The 26,800-nt window shown below is 41.0% G+C and overlaps 2 protein-coding genes across 2 annotated transcripts; both read right to left on the bottom strand.

Moving 5' to 3' along the window:
• Positions 1-1,832: 1,832 nt before the first annotated feature.
• On the bottom strand, positions 1,833-17,895 carry ell2 (elongation factor for RNA polymerase II 2). The gene is made up of 12 exons (XM_079341435.1): positions 17,625-17,895; positions 14,293-14,340; positions 13,512-13,636; positions 13,237-13,400; positions 9,383-9,642; positions 8,871-8,995; positions 8,040-8,112; positions 7,255-7,960; positions 5,511-5,583; positions 4,950-5,121; positions 4,493-4,537; positions 1,833-4,359 (listed from the first exon to the last, which is right to left on the bottom strand). The coding sequence occupies exons 1-12, from the start codon at positions 17,796-17,798 to the stop codon at positions 4,243-4,245; spliced, it is 2,082 nt and encodes a 693-aa protein (XP_079197561.1). The 5' UTR covers positions 17,799-17,895; the 3' UTR covers positions 1,833-4,242.
• Positions 17,896-23,262: 5,367 nt separating this feature from the next.
• Positions 23,263-26,059, bottom strand: LOC306822512 (globoside alpha-1,3-N-acetylgalactosaminyltransferase 1-like). Its single transcript, XM_079341594.1, has 3 exons — positions 25,775-26,059; positions 24,761-24,823; positions 23,263-24,527 (listed from the first exon to the last, which is right to left on the bottom strand). Exons 1-3 carry the CDS (start codon positions 25,806-25,808, stop codon positions 23,575-23,577), a joined length of 1,050 nt encoding a protein of 349 aa, XP_079197720.1. The 5' UTR covers positions 25,809-26,059; the 3' UTR covers positions 23,263-23,574.
• Between the last annotated feature and the right edge of the window lie 741 nt (positions 26,060-26,800).

Below are 26,800 nucleotides of genomic sequence, written 5' to 3'. Positions count from 1 at the left end.
GCAGGAGTTTGAACCCTACTACAGGGGAGCTTATTCCCTAACACTTTTTACAAATAAATAACATCACCAAAGCCAATGAAAAAAGAAATAAGTAAACAAATCGGATCTTGAAATGTGCATTTGTTGGTTTAAGATCCTTTATTCATGTCACGAGCGGAGAAATTTAATTTAGTATTGTGTGTATATTTTGAAGCCTCCCAAGCGTGACCTCTCATCTCTTTGCTGGTGCTGCCTACATGATGGTAGTATTTTCTGACCGGAAAAAAAATCATCCTGCTTTCTGATGTCAGTCTAATGCATCTATCAATCAAAATATGTTCTATAGAAAATGTATAAAAGGCAGAACAGCAGCCTTTGGCAGCCGTCACTGTAGACATTAGAGCCTATAAAAATACTGATTTTTTTTTTTCATGATAATGAAGCATCAGTATTTATTTCAGTCTGTTACATCATCACTTAAAACTCCTCAAAGGGGCTTTAACAACCAAGATATGCAATGAAAAGCAACCTGACAGGACTCCAGTGAAAATCACCTCCTGAATGATTTGATGAATTACCGCTTTTGCATCACATTATGTCATGTACGTAGTTCACCAGCTTCTTCTCTCCATCCCTGATATGTCATCGGGTTTCCTGGAAGACTGGGGGGAAAAATGAAACCCCCTGTTAAACGTTACACCCTAAAAGTTTGGATGGGTTCCAGCTCAGGAAAGTTGCTCAGTCTTGACCCGTTTTCACGTTTAAATGACTCACATTTGATCATGACAAAAGAAACTGTTTGAGAAAGGATGCAGCCTGGGCAAATGTGTACATGTTCCATGTTGCTAAATGAAGTAGACCCTAAACACACAAATCCTGCACATCTCTGCATCTGCTGTAATTCCAACAACCTAATTTCACAGCTGCAACAGACTGCTATGAAGTAACTTAATAAAGTAATATTTCAAATAGTGAGAGAAACATTGTGAAATCTAAAGTTATGTTTTGTTAGTGAGTTTCCTGCTGCCCTGTGACATTCATTAAGATCTACTGCTACTTATTCAAACCAGTCTCACCAGTTTGAACAGCTCACACAAAGAGAACCTGAAGGCATGTATGGTATGTCCAGTCATGTTATTTTATCCAGCACAGGAACATCTTATTTTCAAGCTGTGGTTTTCTTTTTTTCTGTAGCGACTGACTCTAAGTGTTGGGTATTTTATTATATTCATATTTTAATGTTTCCGATGCTGCTTAGTTTCTTTTATTGTCATTAGAATATATGTGTAATACCTTGAAACATATCTGATTGATTCATTTATTCTTGTATTCAGACGACCCTCTAATAACCTAAAAGTGCATCTTGAGCCTTTCCTTTCTTAAAGAGGTTGAAATGATATGGTGCATACTTATGGATTGTTTAATTGAACACTGAAGATGTACTGCTCAGTCTGTAATATCAGTCTAAAAAGCTATCATGACTGGATATTTTCACCTTTAAAAAGGAGCTTTTTTAAAATACATACATAAATTATCTAATTATAGCCTTTGCGTGTCTTTCTTAGCTGTATTATGGGTTGTGACAAAACTGCAGGGACTTTAAAAATTCAGCAAGGAGGTTATTCTAAAGCAAGCACAGCAAATTCAGATTCAACGAGCCCTGTGCTAACATTGAAAGATAAACGCTGTCGTACAGTTCGACTGGTTTTCAGAACAATGCCTGCAAATCATGGTTCACTTGTGACATTTGATAACACTGACTTTTCAGTAACAAGACTGAAAAAAGGCATTCAAAAGAGAGCGAGAGAGTGTGTGTGAGAGAGAGAAGGAAATACAACAAGAGATTCTCCAGGTAAAACTATGTTGATTTTTATTGAAATGTCTCGTACATCTTCATGTGGGCAGGATCAGACTTCACACTTGATTTGAAGTAGTTATAAATGGTCACTTCCTCATTAAGACTCTTGATCAGATCTCTCTCTCATCACAATGACGCTCATAATGCGGACTCTTGATGATCAGACCCCTTTTTAAGTTATGTTTTTTTTTTTGTTTTTTTTTTAAAGACAGAAGAGGACACAAGCTGTGAAGACGGTCAAACAAGTAGCATCAGCACCAACATATATTTTAGAGGGGGGCTCTTGGGACTCTTTGAATTCTTGGGAATGACAATAACAAGGGAAAACAGGAGAAATAAACCAAAAGACTGACCCTGTAGCCCACAGTCATATTAAACATAGATCTTTAGTAGAGCCTGATCGCTTGTTGACTTTTTTTTTGGTCTGCTATTGTGACACGCCAAAGAAACAAGTGCTGATTTTTAGTCCAAAACCAAAATCTGTAGGAATAACTGGCCAGCGTTTACTTGAATCGGTTTTCTGGACGATAAGGAGGCAAGTATAGAGTCAACACCTTTCCACTGTCGATATTTTGAGGAGCTTGGTTGATCAGTTCCAAGGTTCATCCTTAAGTGTTTTAAAAGTGTTTACATTTCTGAGACTCATGCTGTATATCAACACTGTCTCCTTAAATTAAGCCCCAATTAGAGCATTTTGCTCTGTGGATCGAGTACCAGAAAAGTATTTCCATTTTTTTGGCAAACACTCTTAACACAGATTTGTAAACAACTTTTCCCTTGTTGAAATAAAGACTTTTCAAAGAAGCAATTCATCCATCAAGTGAACTGAAATTTTTATCAATTTAAAAAAGAAAAAAAAAAAAAAAACCTTTCACTGTTCAAGCAGAACTCAAATTGAGGATCAAATCCATTGAACATCTCAATAAATTTGTCCTCTGCTGGATGACACTTTTTGGCTTCTTTCTGAAACAAGAACATAAATCATTGCCACTGGGTGAAGCTGAAGGAGCAGGCACAGTCCCACAGTTTTTTTCCAGGGTCTTAGAAAATAAGGAGCTTCTCTAACTCTTCTATTAAGATCAGGTACTGTTACTCCAGCCAGGTTGATCCTGAGTGCTCCGGCTGGTTAAACACTGTAGCAGCTTTTTTTTGTTTTTCATATTTCTCACTTTTGTCTCCACATTTCTATTATTTTCTCTCTTTTATCTCTCACTCCACATAATGCACAACCATACAAACACACACTCACAATTTGTAACACTCCTTCCAGACGCCACGTCGTCTCTGTACTCCACCACTCCAACATGCACGCACGCACGCACGCACGCACACACACACACACACACACACGTACACACAGCCTGTTTCCAGGCAGTTTTAGTTCCTTTGTGTTGCCTGTGGACCCAAAGGGTCTGCCTCACTCGACGTTTCTCAAGTGTAAACACCTTAAGGCACCCATGATGCACAGTGAACGCTAAACACTGATGGTGCAGGGAATACTGCCCCCTATTGACAGGGGCGTGTACTTCTTTAGTTACCACACTTTCATAACCCCATATTGCCATTACAACTAAATTAACAATCCATGCGCACATACTGTTGTTGCTTCTCAGTCAGCTCATTGTGATTTCTCCTGCCCGTCTCATTTCCTTCGTCTTCAAACAGCAACACGCTGCAGCAAGGTCATCCGGAACAGTTATTAAGAGGAGAGGAAATGAGGCAGGAGGGACGTCAACACCGAATGAGATGACAGAATGGATCTGGCGTGCAAAATGGCTTCACAAAGTCAAAACACATAAGGCCCGCGGTAATTTTTTTGCATTGTTTTCAAAAGTTAAACAATATATCATCTGCGGACTCTTCTTTTGCACTACGAGTCCCAAAATAAATAGTTCTCCCTCTTTTTTTTTGTTGTTTTTAACTTAAATACATGTTAATATTTTCTCTGATACTCAAAAATATTTTTTTTGTTCTTTTTTTTTGCCTGAAGATAAAGTCCTTCAAAAAGGAAAGAAGAGCTGAAGTACTTCCTCAAACCCCGTCACACATGCAGGCAGCTCCTCCCACTGGTCCAGTGGTATAAAATTCCACAGGAGCTCCTTGAGAAATAAGAAGAAGGAAAAAAAAAAAAAAAAAAAACTAAATCGAGAAAGCAAAAGATGGGGGTTAAGAAGTCAAAGTGAGATTTTCACTGTAGGCAACATTGAAGCCAGTGGAATTCAAAGATCGAAAAAGAAGGAAGGAATGAAGTAGGATGAGGGGGGAAAAGGAAGAGGGGTGTGTGTGTGGGGGGGGTGTGGCAGTAACTGAAGGGGAGTCCAATAACAGCCAGTTAAACTCCCCCTAACAGATATCGACATTCTGCTCTCAATACTGCTCAGTGACTGACACCGTGTGCTGTGCTCTCAGCACCAGGCCGGGGCCCTGCGCTGGTCAAAATCAGCTATCAGCCGCTTGATGTGGGCCAACTTGTTGTGCAGGTACTCGCAGCGCTGTTTATCCCCGTGGTAGTTGGGGCTGCGCTGTAAAACAAACACACCATGTCAAAGTGCAGCTGGAAACTCACTAACAAACAAATCCTGACGTGTTTGACAAGAACCTACAAATACAGTTAGTAACAACCCATCATCAGTGAGCGTCTATGAAGCTACTTACTTGTTTCATCTTTTTGTACTCTTTAAGGACTTCTTCTTGCACCTTCTGTATTAATGAGAAACAACATGTTTAATAGCATGCACATCACTGAGTTAACTACTAACAAAAGCATGACGTGAAATGAAATCTGTGCGCCTCTCTCTGATCATTTGTCTCAACATGTGCTGCGTGCTGGCTGCACAGCTCAGTGGATCAACAAGCAGATGTGGAGCGTCCAGGCCATTAATAATTAACTCTCATTCTAAATAAAAAATAGTCCATGCCTTCCTGCGCGCTGTGTAGCATCACAACGTCGCACCAGTTTGATAACAGACAAGTCTGAACAGTCGGAGGCCAAATATGAAAACGTGACGACTTTTATCCTGTTCATTTTTCCTCTGTGATGATAAAGTTGATGAAAATCTGGACTAAAATGAGAAAATCCCCCACAGTACTGAAATCAGTTTCCATGTCTGACCTGGTATTCTTTTGTGCCGGGTGCCAGCTTCCTGCACTGAGCATCCAGCTGGGTGAAGCGGCGGTTAATGTTCTCCACGCGGGCGTGTAGCAGGCGGTACTCATCGTACTCAGCGTTGAAGTCGTCCTTGTAGCTTTGCCTCTGGTCCATGGACACCAACGGCTTGTACTTCCTGTGAACACAATACAGATTTGTTTTTTTATGTTGTCACGCGGAGAACATGATTAAAAATGCTGCAAAAATCAAACATCCGTGTATTGCTACATTTCCAAGCTCCTCTGGCAGCTGTGGCTCATCTCGGGAGGCTTATTGGTTTCTTTGACAGAGGCCATGAACAACAACTGTTGGACCAGAGTTAGCTACAGTATAAAGCTAAATTAGTGTGACTGAATTAGCGTGCTGCTGCCGTGAAGAGTTAATAGTGAAATGTGACGCGTGGTGTCGAAAAGCACAACAAAAGTTTGCCGTCTGTTTTCAGCCTGTGAGAGGCTGAGCCAATGAGTGAGCTGGAAGTTAAAGAGGGTCAAAGTGAGGAACTGTAGGAATGTTAAGGTTACTCACACTACATAGTCGGGCGTCTCATTTGTGGAGGAGAATTCAGTGGATTGGACTGGCTTTTCTTTAAAGGAAGAATCTGAAGAGAAAGTAGGAATGAGTGAAAACTACAGTTATGATTCATGACACACAGAACATGTAAACAAGTTATCTGAAATAACATAAGTGTGTTATAACTTGTCTTTGCACAGTGTATGCATTTATCAGTTGTATTTCAGCACCTCTTTCAAATACACACACACACACACGGGTAAAGAGATTCTATCTATTGAAGCCGGGGCTGAAAGTGCACTGAATGAGAGCACATGGCTAGTTATCACTTCTTAAACGCCTACAACACAAACTTGTGACTAAAGACCAGCACAGAGCAATGCCTCGACACGTTCAGACAACATATAGTGCATCAGCGTAATCCACAATCAATCGTATGTGATCGAAGGGCTGTAAGAGACAGGAGAGAGATAAACAACAGGGAACAACAATCCAAAGTCTGAAAGATAAAGCAGGTGGAGGCTCAGAGAGGAGGAACGTCAGTCACAAGACTCATCCAAGCTGCTGGACTCAACTAAATCAAACACTGACCCACCAAAACAAATAAACAAATAAGAGGACTAATAGTGCAATATGACTGTGTGTGTGTGTGTGTGTGGGGGGGGGGGGGGGGGGTTTACATGTGTGTGTATATATCTTCTATGTATGCATGCATGTATATATATAAAATTTCAGGCATGGCACAGCAAATGTTGTACTTTTGTGCAATAAAAATTAAATGCATGCAACATTAGATGCATGTTGGACTTATGACCTCTGTTGTCTGATCCTCTGCTGGAGGCTTGTGTGCCTTTTTTTTTCTGTTTGTTTGTTTTTTACTCTGTAGTTTTGTTCTGTTTCTTTGCTTTCGTACTGTCTTGAAAGCAAAGAAACAGAACAAAACTGTTTCTTTGCTGGTTCAGTTTCTTGGTCCAAACTGCACCATTCTTCACTGAATTGAAAAATAGAGATGTGCGTCGTGGTTGTCGTTAAAGAGTCGTCTCGGGTCCTGAGGCTGGACCAGTTGAGAACGACTGCTTTAATGTTGCACTATTCTTTTTTTTTTTTAAAGTGCGTGATGATAAAGAAACTAAAAGGTGTGTGAACTCTTAAAAGACAACAAGCTCTCTGGAAAGTGGGGTGACTTTGTAACCTTTTCTGCTTCCTGTGACTCAGGTGCTAGACAAACAACACGCAGGGTCTAAACTTGTCACAGGAGGGAGAGAACACGCGTTACCTACAAAGTTAACAATGTCTCTGTTCTATGGAAATGCCCCAGTGAGCCAACACCCACAACACCAGGATCCTGAGCCTGCCCTAAAGCAGCAGAAGGAATTCCGCCATTTTTGGTTTCCTTTTTTTTTAAATCCCGTTTTTTTTCTAACGTGGCATGTACAAAGTCGTACACTTAAATTCCATACAACTTTAAAATACAACAAAGGCCACAAGGAAAACTTTCTGTCACTTCTTTGAGGGTTTGAATCACTGTTTTAGTTCCCTGGAAGTTATTTGACTTGATGTAATATGAAGCAGAAAAACAGCATAGGAATGTAAGCTCCTGTCAAACCCTAACGTTTGTTCAGATTTACAACAAAATAAGAATGTAAAGGTTGCTGAGAAATACTTCTCGTTCTTTCTAGAAAAGAAAATATTTGAAGAGGTAAAAATCAACCTATATATGTTTAATGTGGATGATTCAAAGCCTTGGATGGAAACAAACCTTGAACTTTGAGAAGATTCTTGTCAATAACTTCTCCGCTCTCCTCCTCAGCGCTGCGCCTCTTCTTTGCTTTACGAGTTTCTTCACTTGGAGGACTTCTGCTTTCTTTTTCAGTCCGTTTCCCTTTCTCCCTCTCCCGATCCTTCTCTTTGTGCTTTTTGGATTTCTTTTTAAACTTTTTGTTGGTGCTGCTGCTGGACAAGGGAGGGCTGCTGATGACAGTGGAGGTAACTGTGAGTGACGTGCACAGAGGAGGAGGAGGAGGAGGAGGAAGAAGAGGAGGAGGAGGAGGAGGGCTTGGGGAGATGGCTGGTCTTGGAACAGGGACAGGGTGACGGAAGCGGTCCTGCAGGGTCCGGTCGGGGGGGAAAGGGCTGGGAGAAGGGTCTCTGCAAGAGGAACTCTGGTCTATAGGCAGGTCCTGGGTGCCGCAGCCCTCTGGGGTGCTGGGTGAGTTGGAGTGGGAGGCTGGGCTGGGCTGCTGGTGAGAGGGGGCAGGAGGGTGGGACGAGACGGGGAGATGAGTGGGAGGGCCTGAGGTGATGTTGGAGGGAAGGGACGAGCGTTTAGAGTTGGGGCTTCCCTCGTCCTCCCGGCGCTCGATGGAGGATGAGGAAGAGGACGCAGCTGGCCCTCGATTACTGAGGTGGGAGATGCGGGCTTTCTTGGGCGCCAGAGGGTCGATGAAGTCCGAGTCTGGCCGCTTCTGGAGGAACAATGAGCATTTAGCGTCAAAATGTCACAGAACATGGTGTCTTTGAATGTGCTTCATTTTGCTTAGATACCTGAGGAGATGTGGGGACATTGTCTTTGGGAGAACTGCTCGACAACGGGGTCTCAGTAGGAAGACCTAATTTGCTGTTCATAAAAGGAAAAGCGTGGGAAATCGTTAGCATTACATGCTCAACAATGATAACAACGGATGTGCGTAAGACTGTAATTATTCAAACAAGCTCCAAAGCTCTAAACGGTGTACGCTTCAAAAATATTAAATACATAGATAAATAATATATATCCGCATTACAAACGTGTTAGGAGTAAAATGTCACATTCACAGGTTTTTCAGGTCAAAGAGAATCACATTAGGTTTACATGGCAACTTTAACAATATTTAACCCTGAAATAAAATCTCAGCTGTTCACCTATAAATCCCCCCCCCCTTCAAAAACAGCTGCACAATAATTACAACAGACAGTGAAATAAACAGGATTAGGTTTCATTAGTACAGTCATGTGGAGTTTTCCTTTCTGCACCACATCAAGTGTAAGATATGCAAAACTCAACCGTTTCTCTACCAAACCACTGATAAGATGCAAAGTGCTCTCTATTCCACCAACACGTTCATTAAGTCACCTCTTCTTTTGCAATTGATGATGGCAGTTAAAGACAACGTTTCTTTCCTACGGAGAGAGAACAATGTTTTCAAAAACGGATCGCTTCACATAAAAGACTTCATTAAAAACTAAACTCTGGGATTTAATGTGGGGGAACAGACGCACGTTAAAAGGGTGACCTGTCTTTAGATGCACTACATTCAATCCGACGTGTTTATTCACTGAGACAGTTGTGGATTCTGTTATTTCACATTCAGGGAGCGACGCAGGCTGTGTTCATACCGAGCCAGGATCCGGTCCACCTGGGTCTTCTCATCCTCAGAGTAGCCAGGCCATCCCCGCTGGACATCACGAAATATGAAGTCCTTCAATGAGTATGTGTTGTCTTTGGGGTTCAGGTTAGCCACCTGACACACACACACACACACACATATACATTTGAAAATCAAGTTCAGTTGAAATCTAACTACATTTGAAAGATGACTAGAAACTTCACACTTCCTGTGCAGGTCCAGCATCTGTGCATGTAAATACTGTAAATGATGATCGGGGGGTTGTTTCGCCTCTAAGTGAAAACAGTCTTCGTTATCTGATCTGGATTTCCTCACACAGATCTGTGTGCCAGGATTCCATGTTTAAGAAGGTTTCTGGGATGTCATTAGAACTTTGATGAACAACAGTGTGGTTATCAGCTCTGTCACTTTGTATGTATGAACAAGGACACTTTGCTGTCTGAATGTTGATAGGAGCATTATAGCATTAAGAAAGAAAGAAGATGAGGGTCCAAACAGCACCTGTTGCAGGGTGGTCCCCAACGAGTTCCGATCCTTTTGGTTGATACCGTCCCTCTGCAAACGGGCGAGTACTTCCAGCTTCTTGTAAGATCTTAACGCCAGCAGGTGGATGATGCGGTTCCGGAAAGGCCGCTGGGACACAGGATTATTGGAAAGGCACTTACGAATAGTGTTGGCTGGGTTGATGGGTGTGGAGCGTTTGCGCTCCGGGACCACATCAGGGGCTGATAGTGCCGGCTTACGGATATGCACCTGCTTTCCTATACACACAGAGAGGAGACAACACAAAGTCTTTTCAACTCAGAGGAGATTATCAAATATTCTTACGTTGTCACATATCTGCTCAACAGCCCCCCTAACATCCCCACCCATTGAAAGACTAAAGGAACAAATGACTAACGACACGTTCGATTCCACTTATCAACTTGGACCTCTCACCTCAACACAAAGAAATTCCTCTGTGCCATTATTTTCAGATGGGAACACATGATGCCTGCATGACATGAAGCCAATCACTGATGGACTAAACTGTTTGCTGGACCTCAGTCCTCTTTTCAAACCAGGACTAGTCTGTAAAGCACACTTTAAGGCGTTCATAACTGAAGACACCACCGATCTTTGCTGCCGAGCTTTAGTCAGGGTTCCTGCACTTCTTCCTATACTGCCTCATGGCTGTTATGAAATTCCAAAGCTCTTTAAAAGATTAAGGCTTGAGAGAGGAAGAGAAAGAAAGAACTCCTCCCCTCCTCTTAGGTCAAAAAGTGGAGACTAGGAGTAAAAGGAGGTGGAGCAGGCTTACAGACTTTGGGTTGTCTTACAGGCTAATGGCAGATTGCTGCAGGTGAAACCCTTATGTCATCCTGTTCTCCTACAGGAGTCATCATTCACACATAGGGAAGGTTTTCCAGAACCTACAGGGCACTACGAACGTTAAAGCCCAAGATAAAAACACATTACTTTGAGTCTGCTACCTGAAATTAACAGCGTGTGAAGACAAGAAGCTGAAGGCCCCTGTTGCATTAGTAAATAGGGTGCTGACTCCAAACCAGCTGCTACAGGCACCTGTCCCACCCCTTTTACTCTGCTGCTCCTCTCGTTTCCCAGTTTCTATCTGGGCCACTCGATGCAAATTCCTCCCCAGGGCCCACACTAACTTCCCTGAGGAGGTTTGAAGTTGTATAATAATGTTATGGACTGCACTCGACTTTTGAATGCGGTTTACTTGAACAGTTGAACAAAGAGCTTCACTTGGTTTTAAGTGTCTGAGCCCAAAGGTCGTGAAGAAGGACCAATGAGGTCATCCCATCTACACTGTGCTAGAACCATTAGAATGATTGTTTATAAACACTAATAAAGAGGGATGCTCTATCAATAACATAAAAACGTTATCTGACTTCATAACTTACTTGCCAAAACGAGTCTTGTGTTAACAGTATCAGAGGAGCCTCACTAAATGGGACAGATCGAGACACCTGTCTCCAAAGGACTGACGATCTGCTCAGCCTTTTCTTTGTCATTCAGTACTTTATGTAAAATAAAGGGACTCTCAGTTTCACGTCTGCAGAACAATCCCCATGTTGGCTGCACAAGTCCTTTCAACACGGACATTAAGAGGGGAAAATTCCAAAGTCATGTTTTTGATAATTGACAACCAATTTGTGTGGCTATAAACAGTCAGCGCTGCATGTTTTTGCTGATGTTCGATAACTTGAATCTGTTTTTATAAGACGCAACCTTTAATCATATAAAACATACAAAAGAAAACAGGGAGAGGTGAGAGCTGCACGTCGACAGAAGACATGACTGTCCTGATTACTAACAGAGTTCATTGTGAAGAAAGGCCGTCTAAACTCAAAGTCTGATGCAGTGTAAAACTCCTTTATTATTACCAGTCAATGAAAGATTTCTATACTGCATGAAAGATTTACAAACTTTATGAAAAATACCTTCCTAGAGGTGACACTAACAGCCAATCAGATGATTTGATATACAGTATTGATAAGTGGTTTGTGTGACTGTTATCATGCAAAAGTGATTAGTCTATCCAATGCTAACTGTTCTATCTTTATTATATTACCTTGTTATGAAACCAAATCAGCACTTTCACTCTCATTCATTGTGCGCATGCATTTAAACTTGAGAAAGGCACAAGCTTGTCTTTCCTGCTCAGCAGCGGGGGTTTAGTTTGTCCCTTTAGTCTGTACGTGTTCTGTAGTTTTGGGGCTGAGCGGAGTCTATAAAAACATATCGTACGCCTCACATTCTTTGCCTTCGAGTTGGATAAGACATGACAAAAGCTAAAGAGAGTAACATGTGGAATGTAGAGGACAAAAGAAGGCTTTTTCTTGCACTGGTGTGAACTGGTAAACTTGGTGTTACAGAGGAGAGGAAATTGGTCTACACTGAGTTTTGTTCATCGCATGAGGAAAACATCAAAAGTTAGTCCGAACTGTCTGTACGTCATGCTAAATAAAAGCAGAATGTGGTGATATTAGTGGGATACTTTCTAAATTAGCCTAGCAGTTCTTAAATAGCCACCTTTAGCCCAGTTTCCACCAAGCGGTTCATCTCGGCATGGCACGCATTTTGTGGCGTTTCTATTAGGGATGGGTACGAGCACTCGAGTACTCGCCGCTGACTCTATGACTTGAGTTGCAATTTGTTACTCATGCACCTGTGCAAGCGCTGCTTTTGGCTCATACAGAGTTATTATTGTGACCCGGCTTTTTATTTTCGCCTCACTGAATATACTAGCAAGGAAAATAATGAACGGGACACAAACGTATGATTTCTCCGGCTCCGGCTTCAGCTTTAGTACATACGAGCCAGATGTCAACAAAAACAATTGGCAGCTACGGCAACTCTCAAGGGACAGAAAACAAAAGCACAACAAATACAGAACAGTCTGGTACACCTGCGATATGTCAGTCAAGAAAAGTGATGACAAAACGATAAAGTAAATGTTCCGTGCAAGATTTGTGACGATAACATTTTCATGCTTAACACACAAAAATCAGTGGAGACCAAAACCTCACCTCATAAGCTAGCCCTGTTAGCACACGCCGTTAGCCTGCTAATAACCAAAACTGGAGATATACTTCCATTAAGTTTTATAGAAGGAGCTCAGGGTGTTTGTCGAGCCAGAGTACAAGCGGCCATCACGGAGAACAACAGGTACGAGGCTGCTCTTTGAGAGTGTTAAGCAACTCAGTATAGCCTACGCTGCTGTCGTGACAGGACGATTGTTTCTGTTGCTGGCTATTTATTTATATTCTGACGCATTTTTTTTTTTAAATGATAAAAACATAATAATGATGCGAATAATAATCTGCGAGTACTCAAGTACATTTTCAATAGTTAATTCGAGTACTCGAGTACAGAGCTGACAGTAAATTCTCTAGTTTTCAGAGACTAAAGTCGGGAAAGATCCTCAAATGGCCGACCCGTTCCGTCCTACTTTTTGGGACCCTTCTGTTAGGGTGCCAAGAACATTAAAAGACAAACTCAACCGTTACGTTTTGTAACGAAGAGCCACATGCTAATGTACACTCAGAGGTGTTAACTGTCCTGAAATCAAACGTCGTCAGCGCAAAATACTATGACGTTATTTCTCCTCTTTCATTTCCCTGTTCCTCTCTCTTAAACAGGCTTTTGGCACTTATCAGTCAAAGTGCTAATCTGGAAAATACTGGGACAACAAAAGTTTAGCGAGTAGCAATAATGGCTTTGTATGGAACCAGGCTGTCAGCTTTCACCTATTCAGACTCTCAAAAGGGCCGAGCTTGAAAAGAGAGGAGAGGTGTTGATAGGACGTAAAACAACGCTGGTGTCCGGGGATCTAACTGACATCTTACCTCTGTACTGGCCTCCAGGCTTGATGACTTTGGTCCCACGTTCACGAGTGTCTTCCACGGCCTGGGCCATGCGATCCCGGGTCACCTGGTAGGAGTCATTAGTGGCGCATACAGTGACCTTGTCCTGTACGGTTGCCAACAATGCCAGGTGTGAGGCCCCTGAGCTGGAGACAAAGAGAGAGCAGGAGAAAGAAAAAGTGAGGCTGAGTGGGGATTACATTCTAGCAACATGGGGTAAGAAACAGTAGATTCAGCTGACCAGGGATCACCTTTACCTGGACATATACTGATGGATGCACTCAAAGCTTCCCTGAGGGTTGTCCTTGCCCACATTAGACAGGTAAAAATCAAAATTGTGAAAGGTGTCAAAGGAGGAATCAGTCTTGGGGATTTTGATGCGCTGTCAAAAAAAACAAAAAAAAAAAACAGATCAGACGCTATATCAAATTTAAAAAGGTTTAGGTTATTAACATAAAAAAAGTTTGGAGTATATCCTGAACCATTTCACATTACACTTTAAAACCTTGACGTGGATTTCAGTGTCAGATGCTAGTGAGAGAGAGAAAGGTCTCTAAGGCAGCTAAGGAGAGGTTGTGACGTAGTAGAGTGCATCGAAGATGACAAGCAGTGCATTACAGTATTTATAGACTGCAGGAAACTTCTAGAATATTGTTTGTCTGCCAAAGACACCAACAGACCAACAGGCATTATGAACACCAGTCCATTATAGCAAGCAGTATTTTTGTTGAAACCCGTCTATATATTTCTTCTTTGGATTCTTTTTCAGTGATTAGTGACAATTCTGAGCATTCATTTAATAAATGACTTTCTACTCTACGATAGAGAACTGGGCCGTGCAGAAGCAGCTGATCACCTAGAGTACAATGTAAGGATCAAAACCTGTGAACAAACAATTAAATACAGTAATACTTGTTTTTAATGGAAGATAAAACTGCTCGTTGCGAACTATCTGAAACAGAAGCAGTATTGTGTTCGTTCCACATTCACATTGTGATTACACATCTGAACCCCTTCTTAAGGAGAAAAGGCACTTACCCCCTGGAGTCCCTTGAACTGTATTGTTGGCCGCAAAGAAGATACATTCTGAAAGGGAAGACAGTAAATAGTTTAGTCCTTGAAATCTGGAGCATTATGGGGGGAATAATATCAGCTGGGAGATCATATAGAATCTGGAGAACGTTGAATTCTTCTCAGAACCCCCAAAAAATGTGGTTGTAGAAAGAGCAGAGCTGTAGGGACTTGTCACACCGAGAACACAGCATACCTCAGACTGCGAGGCTTACAAAAGTTATTTTCATATATGCACTGGAAAATATCTAAAAGGCTAAAAGAAATGACAGAAGTGGCGATCGAAGCAACAGAGTCCACTGTACAAAGCTATATTACCTTTACATAAATGCTACCTGTAGTTTGACGGAATCACAATATAAACAAAAAAGCAAAGAACATACTGACAAACAGAAAACCCGATGCAGCCATTTAATTACATTCTAGGGTACGCAGCGGTCTCGTGCACACAGTCTGTGCACTGACTCTTCTCACAACAGCCCACTCGGACTTGCTAATGGAAAAACTACGAGGCGGCTGGCAGGAGAAACTCCCGGTAAAGTTCGAGCGTTTACCTCACAGCTCCTCCTTGAAGTATCAGGAGTTTTCTGCAAGTGTGAAAGCCCTAAAACAAACACGTGCTTTCTGTGTTTGTGTCAAAGAAAATAACTCGTTAGTAATCTGCATGCAAATCTAATGCAAAAGAGAAAACCTGAAAAGCGTGCAGAAAGACAATGTCTCATGAAGCTTCGAATACGTTAGCAGCATTGCTTGTTTCTTCTATTGAAAAAAAAAACAACAATTTAAATTCTAAATTTATACAGAATAATACAAAAACGGGAAAGTACCTCATGTTTAAGAGGCCTTTTATGGTATTTTCGCTGAAAAAATGACATTGAATACCAAGCTATTTAAATACTTAGTTTCTACAAAGATCATAGATGACTGTTGTCCACAGATACTCGATGACTGTTCACTAACAGCCACAAAGCTTAAAGTGTCCTTTAGTTTAAAAACTACTGAGAAACCATGTGAGTCAACTTGACCCTGGTAGTCTCATTCAGTGGTTTATGGTAGGTGGTAGGTAAAAAGGTTGAATGGTAGCAGTGGAACCTGGACAGCACTAAAATAGAGCTGATGTTTAGAAGACAGTATTTTTTTTAAATGTCTTTGTTGTGTAGGTTTGCAGGTTTGCACTGGAGGCGATTTGAAACTGAGCTGACAGCCACAAATATGCCGTGGCTGCTCTGGTGCTGCACAGGTTAGGATGGGGGGGGGAAACACAAGACTCGACTTCTTCACAGAGTCGAAGTGAAAAGAAGAACCAGTCGGCCGGACTTCTGAAATGTTGTGTCGACTGGTTTAAGAGGAATGTGCATTTTGTAAACAACAGCTTCTCTGGATTCCTGGATATTAAAATGTGCTCGCTTAGTCCCACTCAAGACAAGATGCAGATACTTGTGAATTGATTGCATTCTTTAGTCAGCCTAAAAGGACCATGTCATAGGTGTTAAAGCTAAGCTGCACCAAGCCACTGACTCGCTCCCTCCCCCCACTATCCTCTCACTCACACACAGTTCTGATCACATTTCACATCACCACAGAAAGACAAAGATAGCCAGCTTCCATAGTTCGATGACTGGTTGAGCTACAGCACACATTACTGAGAGGGAGAGAGAAACAAAAAGCAGGCAGTTTTGGCTGCCCAGTCAGCAAGAGATGGCAGGCTGCCGTTCAATGCAGCATACAGACCAACATTACCACATCCAATAGGCTGTAGCATTGGCTGCCACTCAGGAATTCATTCATATAACTTTATAAATTTGCTTTATCAGTTATCAGAAAAGGATTCATTTATGATTTCCAATCAGCTCTTCAACCACATTTTGATCAAGTTATTTATTACATGTAACTGACAGTGAGCAAATGTTGCATCTAGACAGGGTGGTATTTGGAAAAGCGTGAAGCACATGACCATACGCACAGACACAAATCCATGTGCCATAAAAAGCAGCGACAGAGAGAGATGTGAACACTACAGCCCCACGCTCGGCTTACAGTGCACCAAGCCTGAGCAGACATGAGCCCAGGCGGTGTGTGTTATGTAACTGCTTTGTTGATGGCCGAGTGTCCATCAGGTAACTTGGATTCTGGCCACAGCAACCCAAAGACTGCAGAGGGATTTTTCAGATTAGTTCACCTGTGTAGCATCTCAACAAGATTACACGAGCTGCACAGTTCAAGATTAACAAGTTATATTTAATCTGCACAGTTATGTAGTGCCCCATTAGCACACTCAGTTGTTAAACCTTCTCAATTACTGGTGTCGTCCAGCTCAGAGGTGAAGTGCAGTACATGTACCAGACTAAGTTTGTTAGCAAAAATGTAAATTAATATCACTCTTTTAAGTGTCATGACATAATTTAAACCTGAACATTTACTTATATCAATATGCTTCAATGTATTTTTATTGTAGGCCAAATCTTATTTCACATTTCTTTCACTGCTGGCCTAAAGCTGCTCTTCTCACGTAGCTTGAAATAAGAGCAGGCCTGTGCACAAAGTTTGCCAACCATTTAAAAACATTGAATCAAATAATTGTTCCACTTGTTCAGAAATGACTAAGTTACATCCTGTACCTCCAGTGTGAGAGTCCAACTGAAACATCTTGAGAAGAAAAGAGGCTTTAGTACTAACGAATAATTTATAACTAGTTAAACTTGTTGACATATGGTAAACTGACCCGTCACTGACACTAACTAGTGATCCACTTTTATTTGCATGAATTTATCTCTGAACATTTTTCACCCTGAACAACAGACAATCAAAGTTTATGCTTCTTATAATAAGTTCGGCTTTGGTGTTAAGTTCAGTAAAAAAAAATGTTTCCAAGCGTGGATTCGTCAACACAAGACCTTTAAAAATAAAAAAAAATAAAAAATACCACTTTCCTAATTTGGTAAAAGTTCAGTTTGGCGACAGTAAAATGGACTTGGCAGCACAAGAGGGTTCAGTAAGCTCGAGCTAACGCTGGCTAATCAGAGAGTCCAACTTTGCTAACACATCTTTTTAGGTCAAATACTATTTGTCAGTTCATAAAAAACAGCCAGAACGACTGACTAAGGTCTCGTTTAACATTCTCAGTAGATTATTTAAATCGCACAAGGCTAATATGACGTGAAGAAGAAAGCAGAAAGTAGCTCTGTCAGTTAGCTAACTTTATAGCTTTAGCTGTGCGTGGCAGTCGAGCTCCCCCAGCTGAGACGAGCTGTGTCAGTCCCAGCTGGTTTTTACCCTTTAAATACACAACTTTCACTCACCATACAATTTTGGTGGCTCTCTATGGCTCTCAGTGCTGTCTCGGTCAATTTGACGTGCAATACAGTGACTCTGTCTGCGCTCTCTGGGCCACAATTTAATCCGTATCTCCCATCCTCGGAGAGCGCCGCCATCTTTACCAGCCCTCCACCATCGTCCCTTTGAGGCTCGCGCATCGAGCAGCTCAGACTGTCCCCGTGCTCAGAGAGGCCCGGGGAGGGACTACAGCTGCTGCCTACAGGGCTGACACAGGAGGAGGATTCACTTGTCAGTCTTTCATATTTCCATTCACAGATAAACGAGACAGTTCTTATTATTATACTTAACTGACACTGAATAATTAGTATAGCAGAATCTGAGTTACTCACAAAATTGGGATTTTGCGTCCATTCACAAAACCAGGACTGCAGGGTCCTGTTTGGTTTTTAATAATGCCTTAATTGAGGGCATGAATAATAAATAACAACAATAATAAACAACCTTGTTCATTTAGCCTCCCCTTTCCTAAAACCCATTGCCTCTCTCTCAAACACAGGAAACATAGTCACCTCTTGGCAAAAGTGATTCTGCCTGCTGTGTTTTGCTGACATGGTAGAACTAATTCTAGCCCTCAGAAACTGTTCGTGGTAGAAGGCTATACTGCATTGGTGTGAACTCAGATTGTTTGCTGCTCAGTTTAGTGTCACATATCAGCATAATCAAAATACATGTAGCCACAAACTACTTTGACTATAAGTAATACACATTCTTTAAAGCTCCTTATAACAACAAGAACACTGAGGGGTTAATAAACTTGAAGTATTGCAAGTGCCCATTACTAAACTTAAATAAATAGGCTACTGCTTTGGGAGCCACTATGTCAAATGTTGACCTACATTCATTTTCATGTGGCTACTTTTAATGACAAGGGAAATAATGTGGCATCAACAATATGGACAAGATGTGTCCCCAGTGAGCTGCTCCTCTACTATCTCCAAGTGTCACTCCCCTTGACCTGGTGATTAGGGCAGTATGTTTTGGTGTGTAGTCACCTCAGGCAGGGTGGGGAAAGGCTTGTGTGAATCCAGCAGATTACTATAGCTCCTCACCCCACCCAAAGAGTCTCACACAGACACATCAAAAGAGACACACATATGTGTAAGACTTATTCAACATTAATCCAACAACAAATGATTTCCCCACAAAACTGCCTCACAACCATCAATTTAAAGTTTAATACTTGTGTTTAACTCCTGAAGCAACATTCAATGATCTTATGTTAGTTTAAAGACTTGTACATTTGAAAATGTAAAGTCTGTTTAATTCCAGAGGTGCTCTGGTCTGTCTGACAGGTTGCCTGCTGTTCAAACAATTGAATTAGGCCTTAAGGGAGGATAGGAGTCGTTGATTTTAGAGCGTTTGTGTTTACAGAGGTGTTACCCAAAGTAGGTAAGGGGCACAGTGTGAAGAATGCATTAAAATTACACACCCTTTGTTCAAGGATAATTATTAAACACAGGAAGAGTAAAGAGTTAATTTCGAATTGGCTGAGTTTATTGATTTGTTTTGAAATACACATAGGTGTAATATCACATGGTTGTTTTTCTCTTAATTCAATTTTCCCTCACTACTATACTGTTCACTATAGTTCTGTATAACAGGCGACCTGAGATATTATTTGACCTATTCTGAGTATCTACACTGGTTAATAATTAACACTTGTATTATTTGGCCAGGCTCCATTTTTTGTGCTAATCAGAAGCACATGTTTTTCAGCCTGGAACCTGGAACATGAATTCAGGAACAAAAACAATATATCTCTTCTCTTTTACTTTGAAAAGGATTTACATTAAAGTTGTTGTCTCTATGCATTAAGGTATGCAGGGTATGTGTAACAGATTCAAAACCAATTAAATATATTGGTAGTAACTAGAAAAAATAGCCTAATTATTGTGTCCGTTTAAACCAACTTAAGTAATGGGGAATTAAATGATCAACACCTAGTCATCGTGACTGAGTAATTGCTCACTCATCACAAAGTCTCAGATGCTTTAACTTACCTGTGTGTGACCTGTAATTGGCACTAATAAGCAGGCATGGCAGTGGCACATTGGCCCATTAACAAGCACTTTTGCCTCACAGAAACATCCTGGGTTGGATTTTATCCAGATGCTCCACTTTCTACCTTCAGGACAAACACATGCTGAACAGATGAGCAGGTGACTCTAAAGTGTTTTTTTGGTTGTGAAAAGGCAGTGTTTCTCCTTATCTAGGGAGGTAGCTATGAGGACAACTTGATACTTGTAAATTGATTTTTTGGGTAAGTTTATACAAGGTTGTTTTTCATTTTCAGGAAGTCCCCATGTATGGCTATGTAAAAATGTCAACTTCATTTGACCTGGCAGACACAAAACCATGCACCTGTTCGAATAGTCGTAGATACTCAGCCCTTGAAAAGAATACAGACCTCATCATAAACTGGAATTACAGTCCATCCTACACTGTATTGTTGAACATTTACAGGGAGAGTTGTCTTAAGATGGACACCATCAGGAAAAAGGAAACCTGTGAGGTCAAATACACCTGGCATAAAACTGTTATGTTGGCACTTAAAACGATGAACCTGTTGGAGAACTCCAACATGCTGCCATGGTCAAAAGTTCATCAAGCGATATGTCCCATTGATGATACAGAGAAATAAGTTAGTTAGTGGCTAGTTCAAAATACTTCTCTAATGGAGCGGCACAAAAATTACTGTAAATATTACAAATGCCATGCATTTGTAGGTTAGCTAATCTTACAGCAGCTAACATGCTGTACGATCAATATAACCAATGGCTTATAACATGTTATCTGTATTTCAAAGAAGACAGGCTTAATTATCGTTAAATACAAGGCACAGTCAAATATAACAGACAGGTGAAACACACACACACACACACACAAGGCTCATAACATGTTGCTTTAATAAGTAGTTGTGTGTACGTTGAAAATAAGAAATTAGATTTGGAAATCATTGCTTTAATTTAAAATAAACCAATTGTTTCTAACCTCAGTGTCCATGCACCTAGGCCACAGAAAGCTTTCTGCAGGTCATAATAACTTTACACTAACGATCACACTGACATAGAAGGGGAAAAACATCAATTTAATCAGTTTCATGCATGAATCATGTAATCAAGTAGCAAGCTGTTTGAGTGTTGCTGTCTTTTTTACTTCTAAAGACATGCAAAGTGACATTATTTATTCTATTTTTTAGATATGCATGAATAAATTAAAGAAGTATCCACTAGAGTGGACATCATGTAATGCAAACATTACATATATTTATTTTGTAATGCATGACCAACATAACTAATGAATGAAATCCAATTTAGTGGATAGATGATCAATCAATTTTCTCCAAAACTAAAATCAACACTTGGAAATGGTCACAATAAAATAATATTTTAGTTATTACTTGATGTTTGATACATATTATCTGCAAAGCTCTTCTGGAACCAAAGGCAGCCTTGTGTGTCCAAGTGACAACGAGTGAGTGTGCATCGTAGAGAGTCATTTGCCCCTAATGACTCTCTACGATGGAACAACATGCAGGATTTAAAATGTTATTTGTGACTTTGTCAGCCATCTTGATATTGAAGATTTTGGAACACTTGCACCTGCTCGCCAGCGCGAGGCAGTGTGTAGGCTGACTCGCTGAAGTCCACTGACTGTAAGTGGCTGATCTGAAACTCTTCAATCAAAATGCTTGCATGTAGCAGAAAACAGCTTTTGAAAAGACATACTAGTCAACTGTAGTGGTAGTATGTATGTAGTATGTAAGAGTAACATGTTAATGTTTGGGCTTAAAGAGCTACACAGTGTATCATCAACACATTATTGAAGGATAACAGACTTCAGACTGCTTCACAACACAAGCAAGAAGAATGATGTCATAAGCATATATCAACAGAGAAAATGATAAACCCTAACCCTATACTCAATCAGTATTTCGCGTCATGTCTTTATTTTTATTTTATTTTATTTCACTATATTGATCCCCTAGCGGGATATTAAGTGTTTTCACTCTGTTTGACATGCAACACACACATCGGCATACTCATGCACAGGATCCTATGGACATGCACTGACGGAGAGACGTCAGAGTGACGGAGCAGCCCCCGGTAGGTGCTGGGGGGGGGGGGATTTGGTGCCTTGCTCATGGGCAGTGGTCTGTTTGGTGCCTTGCTCAAGGGCAGTGGTCCTCTCGAGCTATCTGACAAATTTTAAAATTTGGTCTCCACCGGGACTTGAACCGGTGAGCCACCAGTTCCCAACCCAAGTCCCTCATGTTTTCTAAAAACTTTATTTGATCGGTCAACTGAAGAGAGGCTAGATTTTTTTGGGAGAGAGTGCGAGATGACAACAACTTGGCTATCTGGCACCCCTTTCACATCATGTCTTGGGTAAAGTGAAGGTGAAGGTGAAGCTCTTTAGTTGACCAAGATTTGTCCTTTTCATTTGCATTAGGGGATAAAAATGTGTTGTATTTAAACACTGCAGATTTTAATAGTTAACAATCATAGAACAGGGTTACATGCAAATATGTTAAAGGATTGCTAAACCTCCTCTTTCTCTGCCTTAGGTTTGCTGCAGCAGGAAGGTTCCTTGACCACCACCAAACCACATGACAGGGATTAAACCAATAATTCTTTAAACTGCTTTGTATTAGGGTATGACAATGAGTTCTCAGAGTTCTCAGGTAAACTATGTAAAAAAAACAGCCTTTATATAGCTATAGAAAAGCCAGAGAAAATTTTCAGGAGCACTTGTAGATCATTTTGTGGGAAATGGGCTTTTTGTTAAGAGTGTTAAGACAGTTTTTATTTGGTAAGAAGTTAAAATTACAGTGCAATTTAGTTCAAATTAGAGAATTAAATCATGAAAATTGACGTGATATCTATATTGGCCCACTAAAACACGTCTTTTTTGCATGCAGTGGAACTTAAGGACATTTAAATTGTTTTAAAAGGATTATCTGGAGTTTACCTCAAACTTTTCTCCACGTGGCGATCTGGCCCTGAGGACAGATTCTGTTGGCACTGAGAAAGAGCCATCTGCTACTGTTTAACCCTTCCATTAAAAACCCAGCACACAAGGAAGAAAAGGCTGTGTGTGTGTGTGTGTGTGTGTGTGTGTGTGTGTGGGGGGGGGGGGGGGGGGGGGGGGGGTATTTGTGTGCCTGTGTGTGTGTGTGTATACATGTGTGTGCACTTTTGGAAGAAAGACAGACATTGCAGATCTTTAAGGTTTACTCTAAATAACAGATTGGGTAAGACAACAACTTTTAACAAAAATCACTCTACTGCTTGAGCTTTTGATAATGCTTAAACACTAAATATTCTATACACGTGTAGCCAGAGGGAACAGCATCCTGTTGTATCCATTTTCCACCCACCTGGTATTTAAAGACCTTGAAACAGCAGCTCTTCCAGTTAATCATTGGCCAGTGTGGGGAAAGTGTGCACTTACACTGTTGACTCTTATCACTGTTGACCACAAAGCCCCCTGGAACAGTATCTCCCAGGCTGACATTAATGGAGAGGACAGGGCTTGGTTTAAAGAGACAGGTCAATTTCTTATTTGTCTGCTGTGAAAGAGATAGCAGGCACACAGAGGTGGTGTTCGAAGAAAGGGGAGTTTAATTGAGAGCAGATTGTGCACATTCCTTTTCAGAGAAATGCAATTTACATTTATTAACTGCTGGAAGAGAAAATTGAATATAAACTCTGAAGTCTTAATTGATTAAAGCTGATTGGAGGTTGTGCTTTGTCTTCATCATTTCTTTTATTTCCTGCCCTGTCATAACACAATGATCTCAAACAGATATACCTTTTCTAAAAGGAAATGTGACACTTAAAGCTTTAGCTTAGTTATTTATGTGCGATTATGAGCTACATCCATTCATTTGTGAATTCAGCCAGCAATCTCTCAACATCTGTACTGCTTTTTCATCGGCATATCTGATGCACTACATTGCCTTCCCAACGAGACGAGCCTCTGTACAGGCGCAGTCAGGGCTGAGTCCCAGCAGCTGTACTCTGGTGAAAGTACACAGGTGGGCCTGTGGTTGATCAGGTAACGGTTTAGGTAGCTTTCCTCCAGGCCCCTAGCCATTATCCCTTTGGCCTGATCCTGCAGAATGAGCAAAGAACAAGCCTGAGCCAGCCTGTGCACCTTAGAAACCAACCCTCCATAGAACTCAGAGGTGTAGTAGTAGTCTCCTTCATCATTATACACACAAGCAGATGAGGCTTCTTCCACTTCATAAGGGAATGCATTTTGTGGCATGCCGTAAAGCTCTGGGTGCAATGTTGCAACCAGGTCTCCGAAGATTTCTTCTCTCACAGGGGCCACAAACTCCTGATCGATGTCAGCACAGAAGAGGTATCGAACCTCACTGCCGATTTCGTTTCTGATAGCGTCAACAAGCAGGGCCATTCGGCGATATGCCAACCTATCCCACCCTGGCAGCTCTGCAACTGGAACCACCTTCAGTTCTCGTTCAGGCCCTAATTCCATTGAGGGGTCCAGAGAGCTGGGATTGTCTGTGAGAATGTAGTAGGTGACCCTTTGACCTGGGAGAAAGTGTCTTTCAGCTGAAGAGAGAAAACGGTGGACAAACCGTGCATAGGTTCCGACCACGAGAGCCAACAGTCCGGTGCGGACCTCCAGTTGAGCGAATTTAGCCCTACGCCAAGCAGAGTTACGAGAGTCGCCCCACACCAGAGGAGCACCCCATGGTGTCTCCCAAGGAGTCTTTGGGGCTGCTGCTTTGCTAACTGTCATGTCTGCTATTTCTTGAGCATTGTCTGCACCCGAAGCATGAAAGAAAGAATGAGGTGACTCCACTCTGACAGAGGATTTGCGTCCTTGGAGGAAGTCTGATGGGGACAAACATAAAACTAATATCAACACAAAATGATTGCAATATCATTTTTATCAATTTTTATTGCAATAGGAGAAAAGTCATGCAGTGAGGCTTTTATAAAATAAACTAACATGCACCATTTAAGCCTTTATTTTGAGGATTTATTTAAAAAAACATTCCAAGTCAAAATGCAGAAATGCAAATGCACAAATTGTTTGAGAGGAACAAATTCTTTTGGGGACTTACATATGATAAGAGACAGGAGAAAACAGTACAGGACAAGTTGTAGTCTGGTTTTTCTGACTGTTCCTGTTTAGACGATAAAAAAACCAAAAAAAAACCAGATGCACAAGCAATACAATGAAAGCAACACAAGTTTCTTTGATCTACCAGCAAGTACATTTAAACTACAATGATCCTTTAAATACTGACAGGTAAAAAAAACAAGCTCAGAGGAAGGAACATAATGTGCTGCTAAAGAAATATCTCCCCTTGGGTGATTGCACATATGATGCACTCTTAAAAGAGTATGCAGGATTTATATTCCACTCGGTTAATTTAATGTATATTCGGTTTACACAGAAGATAGAACTGACTTCATGTTGAAATATTATGAAATGATGTGTGTGATAATGTTGTGTTTGTGTTTAACAATGAGAATCAGATAAACACCGTGCATAAAGCCTTAGTCTTATTTTGGAAAAGTTCGTATAAAAAGACAAAGAAATCTGCGACAACTGATATACAGCAAATGAATGCCACATCATGTCCTACTGTACTTTTTAAGTAAAAAGAACTAGAGCAGAGAGCAGACTGGGATGATGGTTGTTAGCGATATACTGTATGTTGAGTGATTGGTATCAAGTGGTTGGACATGTGCATGATGCGTTAGATACTGTAGGACCTAAATAGAAACAAATGAGAGGGATTGTAGTTGTATTTATCTTCATTCTCATAATCCATTTCCCTGATCTGCATGCTCTCCAACCAGCTTAAGTTCTTGATGTAATCAAGGAGCTCTTTTTGCCTTCGTGGACATATTTTCAAGACATGAATGCTCATTCGAAGCATCAGAGTAAAAGCACAGAAAAGCTTTAGTGTTTACACTTCAGAATTTTCTGACTCAATTGATATCTCCTTGTCCTTAAAGCAACTGTGATCAAACTGAGCATAGTGGCAGAGATCAATGACAAGTGAGAGGAAAACAAGCAGACATGACACGAGGAAAAGAGGTGGAGCAGTGGCTGAGGTTGTACTGACCTGAGGGTCGCTTGCAGAATGGGAACAGCGCCATGCTGTGACCTGCTGGTGGATAAACACACAAACCTTTTTTCTGAGGAGACTATTTTCTCCTAAAAATGATCCCCTGTCTCCCTCTCTCTGTTTCTTCCTGCTTACTCTGTCTCTTCCTGGAAATATGCTGTTTAACTCACTGTGTTCCGCCAAGGATTATTTTCTTAACTCGCCCCCTCTCTCTTCCTCACCCTTCTTCGTACTTTTTCGGTTTCTTGGTTTCCACTCCCTTGTCTTCATCTTCTCTCTCGCCACTCGCCTTACTTTTAAAGCCTCAGGCATTTGCAGAATTCATTTTTGGATAATAACCAAAGCAACCAGATGTGTGAGGGAATTTGGGAGAATAGGAGGAGCTAAGGGAGTAAGACACCAAAAGAAAGAAAAGCATGAACTTTAAACCTTTTGTAAAGGGAAGAGACATTTGTAACTCCTTCTTGTGTTTAGTTTGATAAATCGATAACTGATACATTTTGGAAGCCACTCACAAACTTTTGGAAAACCTTAAATAAAGCGTGTACTGTACTCAAACTCCTTTTCCTGACAGAAAATACTGGCATATATAAAGGAAGAGTTTCAGCATCTTTTATGAGAGTAAGGAAGGAAGCAGAAAGAAGTAACACTAAACTTTGCCCACAAAGGCTTCAGTTTAGGATGTTGTATTCTTTCTGTACACAAGGTGGTGGCATTGAACAGGAAATACAAGGTAACAAGCTGTTGCATGTTTACAAACACAACATTATAAATAGGCTGTAATATCTATTTACATAACGCTATTCAATCAAAATGAAAAATGGATGACTGTTTGATCGAGGCTATATTGAGTCACAGAAGCATCCTTTATAACTATAACATCCCCAAAGGCATCCATGTCCTTTATTTGTTGAGCTCAGATTTTGTGTGATTGTAAATTGAGTGTATGGTCAAACAAGTCAGGGTCTCATGAGTAACATTAATATCTCATTAAAAACCCTTATATTAGCACTAAATAAAAAT

Source organism: Symphodus melops (genome assembly GCF_947650265.1).
Source record: "Symphodus melops genome assembly, chromosome: 4".
NCBI classification, from domain to species: Eukaryota; Metazoa; Chordata; class Actinopteri; order Labriformes; family Labridae; genus Symphodus; species Symphodus melops.
The sequence above is the reverse complement of the archived record's forward strand: the minus strand, read 5'-3'. Positions and strand labels throughout refer to the sequence as shown.

Excerpts from the sequence above, each read along its gene's own strand:
- LOC306822512 (XM_079341594.1), bottom strand. The coding sequence starts at position 25,808 with ATGGCGCTGTTCCCATTCTGCAAGCGACCCTCAG. Across the intron at positions 24,824-25,774 it reads ATTCTGCAAGCGACCCTCAG|GAACAGTCAGAAAAACCAGA; the intron begins GTCAGTACAACC and ends TCGTCTAAACAG. Across the intron at positions 24,528-24,760 it reads TCTCCTGTCTCTTATCATAT|ACTTCCTCCAAGGACGCAAA; the intron begins GTAAGTCCCCAA and ends TGTCCCCATCAG.
- ell2 (XM_079341435.1), bottom strand. The coding sequence starts at position 17,798 with ATGCGCGAGCCTCAAAGGGACGATGGTGGAGGGCTGGTAAAGATGGCG. Across the intron at positions 13,637-14,292 it reads AGTTCAAGGGACTCCAGGGG|CGCATCAAAATCCCCAAGAC; the intron begins GTAAGTGCCTTT and ends TTTTTTTGACAG. Across the intron at positions 5,122-5,510 it reads GAGACGCCCGACTATGTAGT|GAAGTACAAGCCGTTGGTGT; the intron begins GTGAGTAACCTT and ends TTGTGTTCACAG.